This window comes from Paroedura picta, chromosome 11 (assembly GCF_049243985.1).
Source record: "Paroedura picta isolate Pp20150507F chromosome 11, Ppicta_v3.0, whole genome shotgun sequence".
NCBI classification, from domain to species: Eukaryota; Metazoa; Chordata; class Lepidosauria; order Squamata; family Gekkonidae; genus Paroedura; species Paroedura picta.
In genome coordinates this window covers 20,251,166-20,268,454 of record NC_135379.1, presented here as the reverse complement: position 1 = coordinate 20,268,454, position 17,289 = coordinate 20,251,166, and the positions used below count along the sequence as shown (strand labels likewise).

The 17,289-nt window shown below is 39.0% G+C and overlaps 2 protein-coding genes and 1 long non-coding RNA gene across 6 annotated transcripts in view; 2 read left to right on the top strand and 1 right to left on the bottom strand.

The window, feature by feature from the left end:
- Positions 1–8,278, top strand: part of KRIT1 (KRIT1 ankyrin repeat containing) — a 22,195-nt gene extending 13,917 nt beyond the window's left edge. For both annotated transcript variants that reach the window (XM_077303855.1, XM_077303856.1), the window contains exons 12-17: positions 1,035–1,186; positions 1,515–1,681; positions 4,013–4,100; positions 4,706–4,912; positions 5,645–5,761; positions 7,395–8,278. In XM_077303855.1, the coding sequence (XP_077159970.1) occupies positions 1,035–1,186; positions 1,515–1,681; positions 4,013–4,100; positions 4,706–4,912; positions 5,645–5,761; positions 7,395–7,463 (800 nt within the window). In that variant the 3' untranslated portion in view covers positions 7,464–8,278. The remainder of the gene's footprint in view (positions 1–1,034; positions 1,187–1,514; positions 1,682–4,012; positions 4,101–4,705; positions 4,913–5,644; positions 5,762–7,394) is intronic.
- Positions 7,803–16,772, bottom strand: LOC143820711 (uncharacterized). Its single transcript, XR_013225471.1, has 4 exons — positions 16,278–16,772; positions 16,020–16,131; positions 14,110–14,172; positions 7,803–7,939 (listed from the first exon to the last, which is right to left on the bottom strand). It is a non-coding gene; the product is annotated as an uncharacterized LOC143820711 (long non-coding RNA).
- Positions 9,934–17,289, top strand: LRRD1 (leucine rich repeats and death domain containing 1). Of its 3 annotated transcripts, none has more exons than XM_077303853.1 (6): positions 9,934–9,973; positions 12,292–12,490; positions 13,574–13,772; positions 16,032–16,193; positions 16,780–16,900; positions 17,079–17,289. In XM_077303853.1, the coding sequence occupies exons 1-6, from the start codon at positions 9,969–9,971 to the stop codon at positions 17,257–17,259; spliced, it is 867 nt and encodes a 288-aa protein (XP_077159968.1). In that variant the 5' UTR covers positions 9,934–9,968; the 3' UTR covers positions 17,260–17,289. The 3 variants fall into 3 exon arrangements, with proteins under 3 accessions (XP_077159968.1, XP_077159967.1, XP_077159969.1); XM_077303854.1 differs by having other exon boundaries at positions 9,953–10,009; XM_077303852.1 differs by having other exon boundaries at positions 9,943–12,490.

Here is a 17,289-nt window from a genome sequence, read left to right as displayed (position 1 = left end):
TGAGAGAAGGGGCAGGAGAATTCTGTTTCTGCACCCTTGCATGAGCAAAAAATATATTCTGGATTCAACCCATTTCTTTTGTTCTTAGTACAAACCTAATAAGGAAAGTTAGGCTGAAAGAGAATGACTGAACCAAGGTCACCTGGTGAGTTTTATGGGGAATTTGAATCTGAGTTTCTCTGGGTGTAATCCAGCATTCTAACTGCTACACTATTATACATGTCAACATAGTGCTAGAACAGGTGAGAGCACTTAATGCAGGCTTCTACACTTTTGTCATTTGTGGTAGTTTGTGAGAGCCAGTGCAGTTTAATGGTTAGGATTAGGATCTGGGAAATAGGTTTGAATCCTTGCTTTGCCAGGGTGATCTTAGGCCATTCACTCATTTCAGCCTCACCTACTTCACAGGGTTGTTGTGAGGATAGAAGGAAGGAGAGAACATTGGATTCCATTGGAGAGAAAAGTCAGGTATACATATCCATCCAAATAAGCAATTATTTCAGCAAGCGGAGGAACTGTAACAATTCAGAGCTGTAAGACACTTCTTTTATGACAGTTTGTCAGTGCAAGATCCTTGAAATATTAATAAAGGAAAAGATGTGGGTTTAAATCCTTGTTGATTCATGCAGTTAAAAGCTGCATTAGAATTAGTGTTATGTAGGTAGTAGCAATTTCAGGGAGAAATTTCTATACAATTACAGCAATTATATCTAAAGCAAAGTATTTAGGATTTAGATTGAAATAATGGCTTTTAAAAAATACAACTTTCTTATTGACCTTTTAGTGTGTATTTAAAGGCAGTGATTTTCTACAATAAAACTGACTGAATTTTCAATTAAGTTGTCATTCACTTTCAAGGACACTTAGATGGACAACAGTATATGAGAATGCTGGTGGGATTGTTAAAAAGGCAATACAGATAGAATTAGTGGCATTAAGTTTATAATTATAGAATGTGTGGGTTTTTAAAAAACCTTTCAAATTAAAGTTAGTACAGTCTACATATAGTTACATGTTTTGTATTTGTTTTACAGGTCTGCAGTTGAAGCCGTATCATAAACCTTTGCAGCATGTCCGTGACTGGCCTGAAATACTCACCGAACTAACAAACTTGGATCCTCAAAGGGAAACTCCGCAGCTTTTCTTGAGGAGAGATGTGAGACTTCCTCTGGCAGTTGAAAAAAAGGTTAGCCCTTGCATGTTCTCCTTGAATATTCACCTATGTTAAACGCAGGTTCAAAATTACAAGTTTTCACATTATAGTGATCTCTCCAGAAGGCGGGCAGCCACCTTATAAAGGAGACATGCTATAGATCAGACTTAAGGCCATACATGGTCAGGCCCAGTGTACCTGAGGGACTGCCTCACTGCCTACATCTCACTGGTGTGAGGTGATCCCTGGACAAACAAAGATGTGGGTAGATTTTAGCAACTCATCTTTGATGCCTATAGTTAGTGATACTACAATTATAGTTACTAAAATGTTGATTTACTTGCTTGTTTTTATGCTGTAGATTGAGGATCCACTAGCTATTCTCATCCTGTTCGATGAGGCCAGGTACAATTTGCTGAAAGGCTTCTATACCTCACCTGATGCCAAGCTGATAACCCTTGCAAGTCTTCTGCTGCAAATAGTCTATGGAAACTATGAAAGTAAAAAACACAAACAGGGTTTTCTGAAGTGAGTGAATTTGGTACTATTTTCTTTTGACGTGTTCTGAATGCATTATATGAGTTCCTTTAGGACATCTATCTTCATCTGGTGAATCAGGACACACAGAGTAATGAAGGCCACTGCCAGCAAAACAAACACACTAAAAAAAACTAAAGAATTCACAGGACAGAAGCATTTTTATTGGCTCCAGGGTTTCCTGGATGACCCTCAAGCTTTTTTGGTCTCACTTCAGGTCTAGTTTGGAACAAGCTGCATTTCAGATTGATAACAGAGTGCCTTTAAAAATTTTGTGGAGTTTCTCAGCTGCCTTCAACATAGTTGATCAATTATTTTATTATGGAGCTTGGAGTATAGTGTAGAGACCAGGGGAAAGTTGTTGAATAACTTAATTTCTTAGAAGACCCTGAGTCCATGGAAAGGAGTTTTAATTTGGTGTTCTGTAGTGTTTTTTGTATCCGTGTAAGACCATTGAAAACGCTAGAGGGCGTCACCCCAAGGGTCAGGCATGACCCGGTGCTTGCACAGGGGATACCTTTACCTTTAAGACCATTGAATAAGATCACCCAAAGTTTTGGCATAGACTATCAGCCAATTAAACCTGGAGAAGGATCCCTCTTTACTTTAGGCCAGTCTCTTATCAGCTGAAGTAGAGCAGTCGAATCAAGAAGGAGGCAATGCTAGTTGGCCTTGAGTTCTGAACAGGAAAACTTTCACTGCCCGGGGGTGGAGGGTGGTAGATTTTTATAGGGATTTTATTATTGTTTTGGGTTTTTTTAAATGTATATTTATGGTTGTAGTCCACCACAAGCCATGATATGGGAGTAGAGGGATATAAATAAAATAATAAATAAATACAATTTATATTTTTATAGGACTTGCTGTATTCCACCAATACTTGAAACTTCAGGAAAGCTAGCTGACTATTCTGATAAAAACACCTTGTGAGAATTTAAATATCGTCCCTGGTTTCTGATATAGAAAGCTCTGTGTACTGTAGTTTGCAATTAGAGTATCTAAAGGATTGACTGTCCCCATACAATTTTGCCCATTCATTGAGATTCAAAGGCTCTGCTCTGAGTTACCCTGCCATGTAGAGCCCAGGTGACCAGCAGCCCTTGGACAACAGCTTTTCATCGGTGACATCATGGCTGTGGTATACTCTCTGGCCCAGTTTGGCCCCTTTCTTGCTGTTGTTCAGATCCCCAGAAACGAAAGCCTTATTTTCTTGACCTTCTACCCACCAATTTTTTTTTAACGTTATGTTTTGTACTGTTTTTATGTTGTGGTTATTTTAAATTTAGTACTTTCCTGTTAGTTAACTGCCCTTGAAAGTTTTAAATACATACTGCTCAGATGTAACAAATCTCTGTGACACAATTAACCTAACTGAGCTCAACAGGTAAAAAGTTGGCTGGTTTTGATGGAAGGTTTAGTTAGTTGTTTTGTAACAATAGTTACATTTTATTGCATTGTATTTTATTTTAGATATATTTGCTGTACCTTGTGATAGAGATGAGGTATATATAAAATAAGGATGCTGCAGTGTAAGAAACAATATACATTTAGCAGCTCAGGTACATAATGCATCCCACAGCTGTTTGGAGTTTTTGCTGACTGGGCATTCTGTCATTCCCCAACAATCAGCTGAATTTAAGGACAACTTGCTGAACCAGATAGGAGTAGGTGTGTGATTTTCCATTGCACCCCAGGGTCTGGTTTGGGGACAAAAAAGATGAATGCCTTCTATGTTGAGGCAGCTGCACTGGTTGCCAATTGCTGCCCAGATCAGGTTCAAGGTTTTGGTTTTGACCTTTAAGCCATATGCGGGTTGGGACCCGCATACCTGAGGGACCGCCTGTTGCCCTATGCCCCCCACAGGGTTCTGTGCTCTGCGGGGGAGAATCTCCTGGTTGTTCCTGGCCCTAGAGAAGCGTGCCTGGCCTCGACCAGGGCCAGGGCCTTTTCAGTCCTGGCCCCTACCTGGTGGAACGAGCTCCCGGGTGAGCTGCGGGCTCTGCGGGATTTACCAGCTTTCCGCAGGGCCTGCAAAACCGAGCTCTTTCGCCAGGTTTTTGGTTGAGGCCGGGGCCAGCGAATGAGAGTCAGTATCTCCCCCCGACCTAGTAGGTTAGATCTCCTCCCCATCCTCCCTGCCGCTCTGATAGTAGGGGTGGGAATAATGAGAGCTTCAACCATGTTGGGATTGTTTTAAAGTCTTTTAATGGGGACTATGACCTGCCACAAGCCTAGGGGGAGTAGCGGGAAATGAATCTAACTAATAATAATAATAATATAAAGTATAATAAAAATGGACAATATTTGTGATTTTATTTCCAGTGACGAAAACTTAAAATCTATAGTACCAGTGACAAAACTAAAAAGTAAAGCACCACACTGGACAAATAGAATACTGCACGAGTACAAGGTGAGAACACCCGTCAACTCTTGTGCAAATATAGTGTCTAGTACTGATTATCTAGCCTTTGATTTTTATTTTTGATGATGAAAGATGGTAAATACATTTGAGCTTGAATAGCATGAATCACATCCTGACTAGCAAATCTGTAGGCGCAAGGGCCCCTATCACTAGTCCCAAATGCCTCCTGAAATATTATTCCTGGGCTGGCTAGTGGGGACTCCACAAGTACAGGATTAGGGGACTGCCATGGGGTGGGGAAGAATCATGCTCCAAGGCCAGAAGTCCTTGTAGTTCCAGAAATGCTGTTTTAGATCCAAGTCATTGCCTGTGGTGCCAGTTTAAAATCTATTTTAAATAAGATAAGATTAAGTACTATAAATGTACTATAAATGTATTAATCTTTAAAAAACCTTTTGCTTTGTATTTGATAATCCATCATTTATGATTTCTAAAATTTCATTTTGTGATCAGTTTGCTTCTTCATTTCTGAATTCCTTACAATTGTTACGTGGAGCGTCCTTAAAAATTTCATTATGTTCTGCCTAAAGAAACAGAATCAAACTGGGATTTAATGCAGTCTCTCTTGTGGGTATGTCGCCTTGTCTTTTCAGAGCCTCAGTACTAGTGAGGGTGTGAGTAAAGAGATGCATCACCTGCAGCGCATGTTTTTGCAGAACTGTTGGGAGATCCCAACCTACGGAGCTGCTTTTTTCACGGGACAGGTATTCACAAAAGCGAGCTCAAGTAACCATAAAGTCATCAGAGTGTACGTAGGCGTAAATGTCAAAGGACTGCATCTTCTAAATATGGAAACCAAGGTATGTTCATTGGCCTTATGGCTATTTTAAGTAGCAAACACTGACAACAGCGTATGAAACAGAGGCACATGCTTGCTGCACAGAACCTATTTTAAGATCCTGCTTTCATCATGCCAAATGGCTTCTTAGCAGTTTTTAAAATTTTAGCACAAAGGTGTTGATAAAGTAACTTGAAGGAGGCAAGCTCATGATTGGCCTTTTCCTTTTTAATTATTCCTTGTTTGGCTTTGATGCTCCATTAGTATGATATCCAGAGTCTGCAAAGAAGAAACACTGCTTTTGTGGGGAGCGCCTTTTTAAAAGTAGATATAACTTAAGTATAATAGAATTCATATGTTGATGTGTAGCAGGTTCCAAATTATTTTGAATGGTTTGGGCCTCGTTTTCCGTCAATGAGGTATTCGGGGGGGTTTTTTTGGGGGGGATCATTACAATTTGTTGTTGTTGTTAGGTGCGAAGTGGTGTCCGACCCATCACGACCCCATGGACAATGATCCTCCAGGCCTTCCTGTCCTCTACCATTCCCCGGTGTCCATTTAAGTTACAATTACTCATTACAAATTATCAGACTGTCTCTGCTTCCCATTTTAGTTCCAGAGCTAAAACTGTATGTCAGACAACTATTTCTGATAAACTAAGAAGAAAGAAGATTGATAATTGAGGAGAAAATCTTTGCCTAATGACAAATTGAAGATTCTTCTTGTCTTTCAGTTTGCTTCTTTTGTATTACAGGCTTTGCTCATAAGTTTAAAATACGGGTGTTTCATGTGGCAGTTGGGAGATGCAGATACATGTTTTCAGATTCATAGCCTGGAAAACAAAATGAGTTTTACAGTGCATACAAAACAGGTAAGCAAGCTAATGAAATTTGTGTACAGATAACTCTGTCCTTGTGCTATACATACAATCACTTTTAGGGCAAGTAGAAATGCTGTTTAGATCTCAGGAAAGGAGATTTATGTTGGAAGCGCAGTCTATCAGCAACTGGTGTTAGTCCACCAGTCTATATTCCTTTCCCCACACAATAGGCATTTTAAGACAAGAGTCCAGCTTGGTATAAAGCAATAGTTTGGTGTTCCTTCTACATCTACAAGCTAAGGTTTGTGAGTGGTTTTTGCAGACTGAAGTCATGTTTCAAGCAGGTATAGAAATCACTGTTGGATTGAGTTCTGGTTTGACATTGCATCGTCGTATGTAATAAGCCAATTGCCTTGCTCTTGCATACCTCCCAGAAAATTAAAAATGAAAGCACTCCAGTGGATCCTGCTGGCAGTTTTCAAGAGTACTGTCATACACTCCCCTTGCAGCCTTTCCCAGTCTCCCCTTCACCCCAATAATTCCTTCCTGTTATCACTAAGTTATAGTCTGCTGTTCTGTGATTATGTATATACTAGTAATCAAGCCCGCTGCAGCTAAATGCAGCGGGCGCTAGGACTCACCGACGGCGGCGGCGGGCTGGTCGGCGTCGTTGTTGGTGGCGGCGGCAGCAGGCTTCTTTGGGCAGCAGGCAGGCAGGCTCCGTCGGGCGGCGGGCTGACGCGGCGAGAGGCGCTTTGCACCTCTCGCCGCATCAGTCCGCCAGGCAGGGAACCCCCGGCAGCCGCGCTTCGCGCGACTGCCGGGGGCTCCCTGGGGCGGCGGGCTGACGCAGCAAGAGGCGCTTCGCGCCTCTCGCCGCATCAGGCCAGGAGCAACTGCGAGCCGCGCTGCGCGCGGCTCGCAGTTGCTCAGGCTGGGAATCGGAGGGACCAATCGGCAGGCGCTTTGCGCCTGCCAAATGGTCCCTCCGATTGTCTGTCGTGAGGAAGGGTCCAACCCGGACCCTTCCTCATCACGGACAAAGCCCACCTCAAGGGGGCTTAACGAATTATTTAGTCCGTGGTGCCCGTGGCGCCACGGGCTGTTTAAAGATATGTCCATCATGTCCAAATGAGGGCTAAGTTTAGACTCGGCTTCCTCCAGTGACTCCCACAAAATGCTGCTCCTGGGGGATCAGGGACCCTGACTTGGGGAAGAGGTCTGCAACAGGAAGGGGGAATCCATAGAAATTGTCCGTTTCATTCCAGATCTAACTTTTCCACCAGAATTTAGTTTGGGGGTGTAGTTATACAAGATGATAACCTCAAATACCTGTGTGGGATAACGGGGAGAAAAAATGTAATTGGAAGTTCTCCAAAGAGGGCAAGTCTTTAGTCGAAATACTAACCTATGCATCAAACAGTGCTTTGAGGCAGGTATTCTAATTTTAACATTAAATGTGTATTATAGTAATTTAAATTAAGTTGCCAGTAATTGTAAAGAATAAATTTAAAGGACTTGAATTTTTATGCAGTCAAAAACTCCCATCCTGGTAACTGTTCCGGATTGCAGCCTTAAATATTTGCTGTAAAGATTAAAAAATCGTATGCTTATCTTGTGATTTAAAGCAGGAAGTTATTTGTGTTTGGATAATCCTGACGTTTCAATTATATTTTGTGTTTAGGCTGGTCTTGTCGTGAAACTCCTGATGAAATTAAGCAGCCAGTTAATTCCTGGTGAAAGAAATGACTGAAACAAGAATAGCTGTGTTTTGAATTTTATAACCATTTTTATAATGCCTGAATTATAAAGTCTTACATATATATGAGTTGTACAGAGGACTTATTGAATTCCAAAACTTGCATTGATAGCAGTTACTGCATAAATAGCAGTTACCTTGTCAATTTTGGGGGGGATTCTTTATTGGAGAATATTATTTTGTGTAGCACAAATGTGTATATATAAACTCAAATGTACGAATATTAAATAAGACCCAATTTTTTTACAGGGCCTAATTCTAGAGAAAGTAAATGTATAATTTTTAGTAGGCAATGCAGGAGCAAGAGCCATACAGTAGCCATCTGGTAACCGCAAACTGGTCTCTCTGATTGGAAGGCGAAGGCAGGCACACACTAGGGTTTTGAGGAGATACTGGAAACTTTTCATACGGTAGTCCTTCACAGCCCCTGAGAACTCTGGAACCTTCCAGGATAGCATTCAGTAATTCAGCTGCAGTTAGATGGGGAGATCAGGAACAGAAGCACACTTTAATACACAAGGCTTGCTGGAAACCAGATGTTTTAGTTAAGGTTTGTTAACTCTTGTTTTATAACTCAGTCTGAAAATAAAAGAATCATTATACATCCAGAATACTGTATGGAAAGAGTCGCTAAAAGCTGCCTTGCATGATGCCCAATATTTAATGAATTCAGCACATTTCATTTTTTTACTTAAACTCATTTTAGTTCTAATTTATTTTTTGTGTATGTATTTTTGAAATACCTCATTTGTATAATTGCTTACAGATGACTTTTTATATAATTTTTAAAAATAAAACTTTCATTTTAAGTAAGCCTTTGTTGTTGAATTTAGGATTTGTATACCTACCTCTGCCTTTTTATCAGTATCAGTTCCATACAGTTCTTCCATCCTGTTCAACAAAACCAGATGAGATTGCAGCCTGGTATTCACTGTAACCCCCACTGAAATCTGTGAAGCACTCCCCTACAATGGTAACTTACAATCCCCCCAATGTTTTAAGATATTTGGATCAACATCTACTCACGGTTCCCAGCTGGTTTTTGGCCCTGGCCCCAGCCTGGTGGAATTAGGGTTGTGCGATTCGGCCGCTTTGGCGGCCGTTCCCGCCGGGCGCAGCCAGTGCTGCGCCATGGGGGGGGCGGTGCTGGCAGCGGTGTGACAGCGGCCATTCCCTAGAAAACACCCTATAACCAACCCGCTTGTACATGAGTCATGGGAATTGTAGTCCATGGACATCTGGAGGGCTGCAGTTTGACTACCCCTGATCTAGAACATGGGGGAAAGATTAAGAGAAATATCCCAGAGAAATAAATGGTATTAAACTAAGCCAGAAAAACTGGTTTATGAAAATGGGAGGGGGGAAAAGGAAAAAAAGGTCGAATTCCAAAGGTGGAGGGGAAAATGGTTTGGCAAAAGCAAAATACAGGGAAAAGCATGCAGCAACAGCAGCACACAGATGTTTACAGACAAGCAATACTATTGAATTAACTAAACACATTTTACCAAGACTGGAGCAGAGCATGTGCGGAGTTCTTTGCAGTAACAAGAGGTTGAAGGAGTCATTAAGTCCTACCCAACCTCCTGTGGGCTCATTTTCTGCTGAAGATGGCAACCGTATGACAATATAAACCCCCCCCCCCCAATATCCAGATATTTATGTTAAAGGAATCGAACCTAAACTGGCTTCCTTTCTTAGAGTGACAGGTTGATTTCTCCACCTATGGTGTCAGATGTTAATGTAACCTGTCATAGTCATATAAAATATATTTCCCCCTTCATCAAGCATCTGGTAACAGCCCTGAACTTCCATAATAGGCGGTGTGGTCCAAATCAGATTGGTAATCCCTTTGTTCAAAAGGGATTAATTCTGCCATGAGGGTTCAATGTGGAATGGAAATGAATGAGCCATTCTAATGGAAACCTGCAGGGGGCCAAAGATCCCAGACACCCTAGATGTGCTCTTGCTCTAGTAAGGTGTTAACAGTTTCTGTCACAATTATAATTCATTGCATTAAGATCCCTTCATGCATTTCTTTGGGGGTAATGAGCGGTAACCTCATTCTTAACTTTGCACTAGACATTATTAAGCCTTTCACCAGGCCTTTTGTGTATCTCCAAGAAATGGGGACAACAGTTTCTTATAATCCTGAAGTGGTTATAAGGATGAAAATCCAGAAAGACTGTGGAGCAGTCTGAAGACTATTTGTGAGGCCCTCTATTTTTCTTATGAAAAATCAACATGTAGTCATTTAGATTAGTTGGATAATCCACAGGTTGATGTGCCTACTAATTTATATAAGTCTACTATGTGCCTACTAGTCAAACAGAGAAAAGGTCTGGTGTAAAATCTGACAAAAATATGCTCACAAGTTGAAGCCATATTCTAAGGCTGCTACACTTAGGCAAAGCAGAACCGGACTGGTCATTTCAAATCAGCCAATTACAGTTCTACCAGGCTGGAACTTCCGCTTGAAATGCGCTGGCAGTTAGGAATTTTATGAGGTGAGCGTGATCTTGAGGAAATATATTGCCTACAAGGTATACATTAAAATGAAATAAGATCTATAAACAGAACGGGATCTAAGACAAATCGCTTGCCTTTCAATCCAGGATATGGGTATCAGGAAACCTGAATCAATTTAATGATAGCTACAAGGGACTTTCATCAACATTTTTAAAAGATGCTAATTCATTAGATTTTCAAATATGCATATGTTTTTGGGAAACTTATGATTAACATGTATTGTAAATTAGTTTGTGTAATCCTTAAGCGTAGCAGCTTTTAGAATACCACTCCGAACTATTTTGTCATGTATTAAACATCATAGATTCGTTTCACTATTATTTGAGTTTAGTTTAATAATAATCCACTCCATGCACATTTAATATTTTTGTTATTGTGTTTTTTAATTGACTAAATGCTGGAAAGTATACTGTAGTACCTATAAACGTAGCAACTGAAACATTATTTTGGAAAATATGTCCGGTGAAGGAGAAGAGGAAAGGAATGCCAATTTAATTTCAAAGGGAGAGGAGGAAATATCTCAGATTTCTGCAAGTGATGGAATTGGTTCTAATGCTAATGAGATGGGCAAAATCTCAGAAGTTCCTGAAGTGGATACAAACCCAGATATATTACAATCAGATACAAACCCAGATATATTACAATCAGATACAAATTCTGAAATGGCAGAGAGTTCATCAAGTAGCAGACAGCAGGACCAAAAGTCAGGCGAATTCCTGAAGAACCTTACAGAACTACTGGAAAGTGCTCAAGATGTTTCTCAGAGAGATTCAGAAAAAGATATTCTGCACTCTCCAGAGAAACTTGAAATGTCACAAAAAATTCCACTCACTCCGATGTCTGAAACAAAGGATACTGATCTCATGGCTTATATGTATGCTGAAGGATTATGTACAATCCCTTTAGATTTTTTTGAAGGGCAAACCAGAAAAAACTTATTACAATCTATTGAGAACGCTAAACCAACTGAAAAGATATCACTAAGTATGTTTTCTGAAATTATGGTGGATGATTTCACACTTCAGTTAAATGCTGCAGGACTGACGGAAATTCCTACAGGAATTTTTGATATCGTAGGGTTAAAATATTTGCAATTAAACCAGAATGAAATAAAAATAATTCCAAAAGCAATAGGTCTGTTGACTAACCTAGACATATTATCCATGGAAGGAAATCAGTTAACATCATTACCTCCACAAATTTTACTACTTCAAGAGTTAAGAACGCTAAACATCAGTCATAACCAAATATCCCGACTTCCCTATGAATTTTCAGGACTGAAGAATCTTAAGTGTCTTTTGATGGGTTATAACAAATTTGAAGAGTTCCCTTCTTCATTGGAAAGTCTCGTAAACCTGGAAATCTTAGATGTCAGTGGGAACAGATTAATTTTGCCAGAAAGTATTATTAACATGAAAAATTTGAATGTACTGTGCTTGGAATCCACTAGTATTTCAATATTCCCAAAGGTTCTGTGCTACCTCCCAAATCTAAGCAAACTGAGTTTGTCAAGAAATCACATCAAAAGTTTACCAAAGGAGATTAAGGAACTTAAAATGTTAAAAGAACTGTCACTAAAGCACAACAAGCTTATATTTTTGCCTGTACAACTCTTTCAACTGATCGATTTAGAAAAACTGAGCTTGAAAGATAACCAGTTGGAAAGTCTTTCAGATAAAGTAGAGAGCTTGCAAAAACTCCGAAATCTCAATCTTGCGAAAAATTTATTGAAAAGCATTCCAGATAATCTTTGTAGTTGCACCATGCTGGAGCGCCTGATTCTTAATGACAATCAGCTAAAGGAACTACCCAGTGATCTGCACAAGCTAAGATACCTACGGGAAATCTGCATAAACAGAAATAAACTGATCTATTTAGATGAACAAATAGCATTCTTTAAATCTCTCTCAATCATAGAAGGATCAGGAAATTCATTAATGTACATTCCAATTGAAATAAAAAGTTGTACAGAAATTTCTAGAATTGACATGAGTTACAATAAGTTGGTTTTGTTTCCCGTTGGACTGTGTGCACTGATTGCTCTTAAACATTTAAATCTCAGTGGAAATTACATTTCTGAAATAACTGCTGAAATTAAGTTCATTACAATTCTGCAGTATTTAAATCTAAGTCAGAACAAATTTCCCTCATTCTCCACACACTTATGCACTCTTACCAACCTGAGCTACTTAGACTTAAGTCACAACTCAATAAGGAGTATCCCAATACATGTGAAATATATGACATCTCTTCGAGTTCTGCTCTTGCACCATAACAAATTTGTTTCGTTTCCCAGTGAATTATGTGCTCTTAACCATCTTAAGAGTCTTGATCTTTCAGAAAATAAGATAGAGATCATACCTTCAGAAGTTTATCAGTTGCAAGAACTAAAAGACTTAAACTTATCAAACAACTGCTTTGTATCATTTCCAAATGAAATATGCCAACTTTCATCACTGGAGAAGTTAACATTGTGCCAAAAAAATGGATTAAAGGTAAGGTGCTATTTTTATATTTATATAATTATTTGCTGTACATGCCTTCATATTTATAATCCTATCTTAGTTCAAAACAAAATTTTCTTGGTATCCAAGTTTGCATTTATAAAGGCATAAAAATTTGACATGATTTATTTATTGGGATAGTTCTATTGTATCTTTCACATTATCAAAGGATAGCTCAAGTTGGCTTACAAAAGATGTAAACCACACCACGACATTAGAAACGGGCAAATATGCAGTCTGAACATTTGTCCTATATCTCTACAAGGGAAAGGGCTGAAGACTTAATGGGGCACTAGTACAATATTACAATAGTTTACGATGACGACCATGGGAGTTGTTACCAGTTAGAGCACAACCTAAAAAAAATGTTTGGTGTCAATTCTACACAGTGTCCAAAGGTACATTCTTTCCAGAAAAAACATAACGAACCAGGCTGGGGTAAAATATCAAAGTAAGGAAAAAACAGAAAACGGTCAAACAGATTATATCAAACTAGCACTTCTGTAAGGAAGTTAAGGCAGAATAAAAGATCCATGTGGAAACCGCCAGTGATATTTCAAGAAAAGAGCTAAATTTTCAGTTGGCAATGAAGAAAAATAAAAATCCTTTACAATGAAAAAGGTTGGCAGAATAACATCATAACTGAATTTTTAAAAATCCTATTTTTTTATTCTGAGGCAGCAGACATGTATATTTTCTTGGATCGCTTGTAAATTAATGGGTTCAGGATCTGAGACTGGTTAAGGCAGTCCTCAATTGGTAGGAGTTAATTAATTAATTAATCTTGCATGTGCACATGCACATATATGTGTATACATATATAAACATCTATCAGGTGATATGACCACATATGGCCCCCTTCCCAAGTGGCCAAAGATGGGCCTGGAGGGGATGGGAAGGGGTCCCAGGTGGGTACGTATATAGCTATGTTTCTCAACCATATTCGGCATGCCACTTCTGTGGTTTCTCGAAGCCTGAAGAATGTTTCAGGGGTTTCTCAATGGTAAAAAAGTTGAGAAAGGCTGGCTAAGGGTTGATGGACTTCTGACTAAAACTGTCCTTTCTTATCTTCAGTTACAACAACTTCCAGAAATGATATCTGAGCTGAGTTCCTTGAGAGAACTTGATATATCTCATAATAAATTACAGGAGTTGCCTAAAGGATTAGGGGAGATTACAACTTTGGTTACTTTAATAGCAAATGACAACTGTTTAACAAAGCTTCCCAAAAGTTTTTCTTCACTCTGCCATTTACAGCACCTGAATTTAAGAGGTAAGCATCTGTCAATGTATATTGTCAGAGAACGGTAATACATGCTAATGTACAACACATATAGAACTGCTTTCAAAACACAGAGAGAAAGAGGGTCTGGATTAATCACTTTCCTTCAGATACGTTGTATTCAGTTTTGCCATTGATCCAGTTAAAAGATATTGACCTGTATCCTAGTACTCTACTAAAGAAAGATTGGAGCTTTCTTCCAATGGAACAGAGCCACTGAACAAGGACTGCCTCTTAGGACAGAGATGGGCTACCTCTCAGTATATTTAAATGGTGGAGTAAACTATTTCCTATTGCCTGGCTTTCCCCTCAGTGTTGCTTTTGTTACCTCTCTTTCGCAAGTTCCCCCTCTGCTTTCCTCCCCCTTAACCTTCTCCATTTCCATATGGCACTGAAAAAAGAACAAAAATTATATATAGCAATTCTGGAACTGGTATTCATTATACACGACAATTAAATATGGATTTTCCTCCTATTCAGGTTCTAAAGTAAATCACATTATGAAATGATTCCTAATTCTATACATCCTTATACAGGTGTATTTTTTTAAAAAGTGTGTTTCTTGCTATTTATTTAACTACTGTTTTCATAGTAGACTCCCCATCTTTCCTAAAACTTCATAGCTGTTTTTCAAATATGACATTAGGCTGGCTATAACTGCATACTCAGACATTTTAGTATTCTAGTCCTCTAAACTTGGAGAGAGAGCACTTTTCCATTTTGCTGCATAAAGATCTCTTCAATAGTTTTGGTAGTTTATTGGGTAATATTCCCAAAAGCATATTCTTATGGTCCATTCAACCATTACATTTTAATACATTTTGCATTCTTCCATGTATTTCCATTTTGTTTTGTTTTGCAAGTCCACCACACATGATACAAAGTTTCATCTATTTCCTGAGATTTATAACATTATCTGTTATAATTTTTGTCTATTTTCTCAATATCTTTAGGCATGATCTACCATTTTAAAACATTTTATACCAGTTATCTGATATAAAAATTTTGATTGGTTGTGAACTTAATTTGTTTCTCCCATAGTTGTTCCCATTGTGACATCAGAATTGGTCTTTTCTCCTAAGCTCTGCCATGTATATTTATTACTTCCTTTTATCTTAAAGCTGACTGATAATATATTAGCCACTGAATATTAAATCCTTCATCCTTGATATCTTGCCTGTTCTTAAATTTCCCTTGGGCGTTTAAAATATTACACATTATATATATTACTAGCAAGAAAGCCCATTGCAACCAGGAATGCAATGGGCGCTAGGACCCAGGGGACACCAGCAGGAGTGGATCTCTCTCCCTCTCGCAGCAAGAGCCATAGGAGGTAATCAGGGCTCCTTCTTGGCAGGAAAGCAAGGGTTGTTTGCAGTAAGGGGCTCCTTTACAGTTTGTCTCTGTCTCTTTCCCTGGCAGCAGGAGCCATAGCAGGTAATCAGAGGTTGTTTGAGGTTTGTCAGGGCTCTCTGTGTCTCTGCGTGTCTCTCTCAGGCATCTGAGAGCAAAGAGGCTACAGTCCAGAGAAGGAGGGCAGGAGCTGGAGAGGGAGGGTCAATCAGGGTGCGGTCAGCTTTGCTGGCCGCGCCCTGATTGGCCCTATTCCATCTCAGACAGCTAGGACACTCTCCACCCACAGGGCTGTTTCACAAATATTAAGAGCAACAATAGATAAGGATATATTAACATAGGTAATAAAATCATCATCATCATAAGTAACAAAATCATTTTTGTTGCTTATATTTTATCATAATAAGCTTCCATATGGCACTGAAGCGGTATTTTTAACTGTGGTTAGGGTGGCCAAACTACAGCTTGTGGTTGGAACTCTCTTTGGGTTTACAACTGATCTCCAGGCAATTCACCTAGGAAAAACTGCCACTTTGGAAGATAGACTCTAAAGCATTATACCCCATTGAAGTCCCCCATTTCTCCAAACCCCACCCTCTTCAGGCTCCACCTGAAGTTTCCAGGTATATTCCAGCCTAGAACTGGCAACTCTAGTGGTGGTGTAGTTTATACCATCTTTTTAAAAGTCAGATTTTTCTGCAAACCTGGAGGTAGTCAACCCTTGGCTACTAGATATCAGGAGAGTCACAATCCACATTGCCAGACAGAAGAAAACAACCAAAGAGGTTATTTACAAGTTGCCCTACAACATCTTATCAAAGACTTCTTGCAGTTGCTTATTAGTCACCAAACAGATGAACAGAATGCTGATGTAATTGTATGTACTTGTTTTGGCAGACAATAAGATGCTAGATTTGCCAAGTGATATCCACCTTCTTCATTCATTGAAAGATATAAATTTTGATGGAAATGCTCTGGTTAGACCTCCACTGGAAGTCTGTAAAGGAAAACAAATGCTCACCATTACATGCTACTTAAAAAGTGCGGATGAAAGAGATGGTAAGTTAAAAGGAAGTTTAATTGATTCCTTTTCATAGATTCTAACACTAATATTTTAAATATATAATGTTCTGTTAACCCTACCTGAGATCTGGCACAGCAATTCTTCCTCAGCGGTCTTGTTCTGCGATTTACAATCTCATAAATTTTCACAAATCCATGGATCAGCCATCTCTTGCTGGGCCCCACTACTCGCCACTTTCCTTACACATCCATAAGCTACAGGCCCTCCACATTCAGGTTCTGTTGGGCTGTAGCCATGGAAAATAAACGTCTCACCATCTTGAGGGAACTGCTGAACAATATGACCTTATCACTCTTATGAGAGCCCTAAGTTTGTAGAAGGTTTGCAGTGAAGCTTATTAATAAAATTAATAATATGTTATGGTAACTGCTGGATATCGCTCGGAATATTAAGAAATCTGAATTTTAGCTTCTAGCTTACTATTTCTGCATATGTTTAAAACATATGTCATACTCTCAACATTTTAAAGAGCTACACTTCTTAAAATTCTGTTTTGACTCTTCACAAATGTTATTACTGAAATATACTGTGCTGTAATGTTTGCAATGTGTTTTCTTCTAGAGAAGATCCTGGAGAGCTTATTGAAGACAATCGCTAGCAATATACCCTTTGAAAATTTTGAATTTTTTTGTCAAAAACTACAACTTAAAAATGATGTTTATAAGTCTATTGTAAACAACAGGTTAGTGAGACATTCAACGTGCCTTTTCCCATAGGAAATGTTGAATTGCTTTCATTTGGCTGTATTTTAAATATTTTGCAGCATCATTAGACGTAGCTCATTGTACTTCACTTTGGAATAAAATTTGTCTCTGCCCACTGCATTAGCTAAGTATTTTATCTGTCTGTTTTTCCATTAGAGCTCTTACAATAGAAGAGAAAGTCACACAGGCACTGGACTACTGGAAAACTGAAAATGAAGTTTTGTCGCCAGCTGCCATGACAGACCAGTTGATCAGAGTACTAAACATGACAGGCATATATTATTTGACCAACAAAGCAAAAGCTTTAAAACTTTGTTCCAGATTAGTGAAGTTCTGAAGAGGGAATAAACTTTTATTTTCAACTCAA

Coding starts and splice junctions, on each gene's coding strand:
- LRRD1 (XM_077303852.1), top strand. CDS start 10,451: ATGTCCGGTGAAGGAGAAGAGGAAAGGAATGCCAATTTAATTTCAAAG. Junction 16,194..16,779: donor AAGTGCGGATGAAAGAGATG/GTAAGTTAAAAG, acceptor GTTTTCTTCTAG/AGAAGATCCTGGAGAGCTTA. Junction 16,901..17,078: donor AAGTCTATTGTAAACAACAG/GTTAGTGAGACA, acceptor TTTTTCCATTAG/AGCTCTTACAATAGAAGAGA.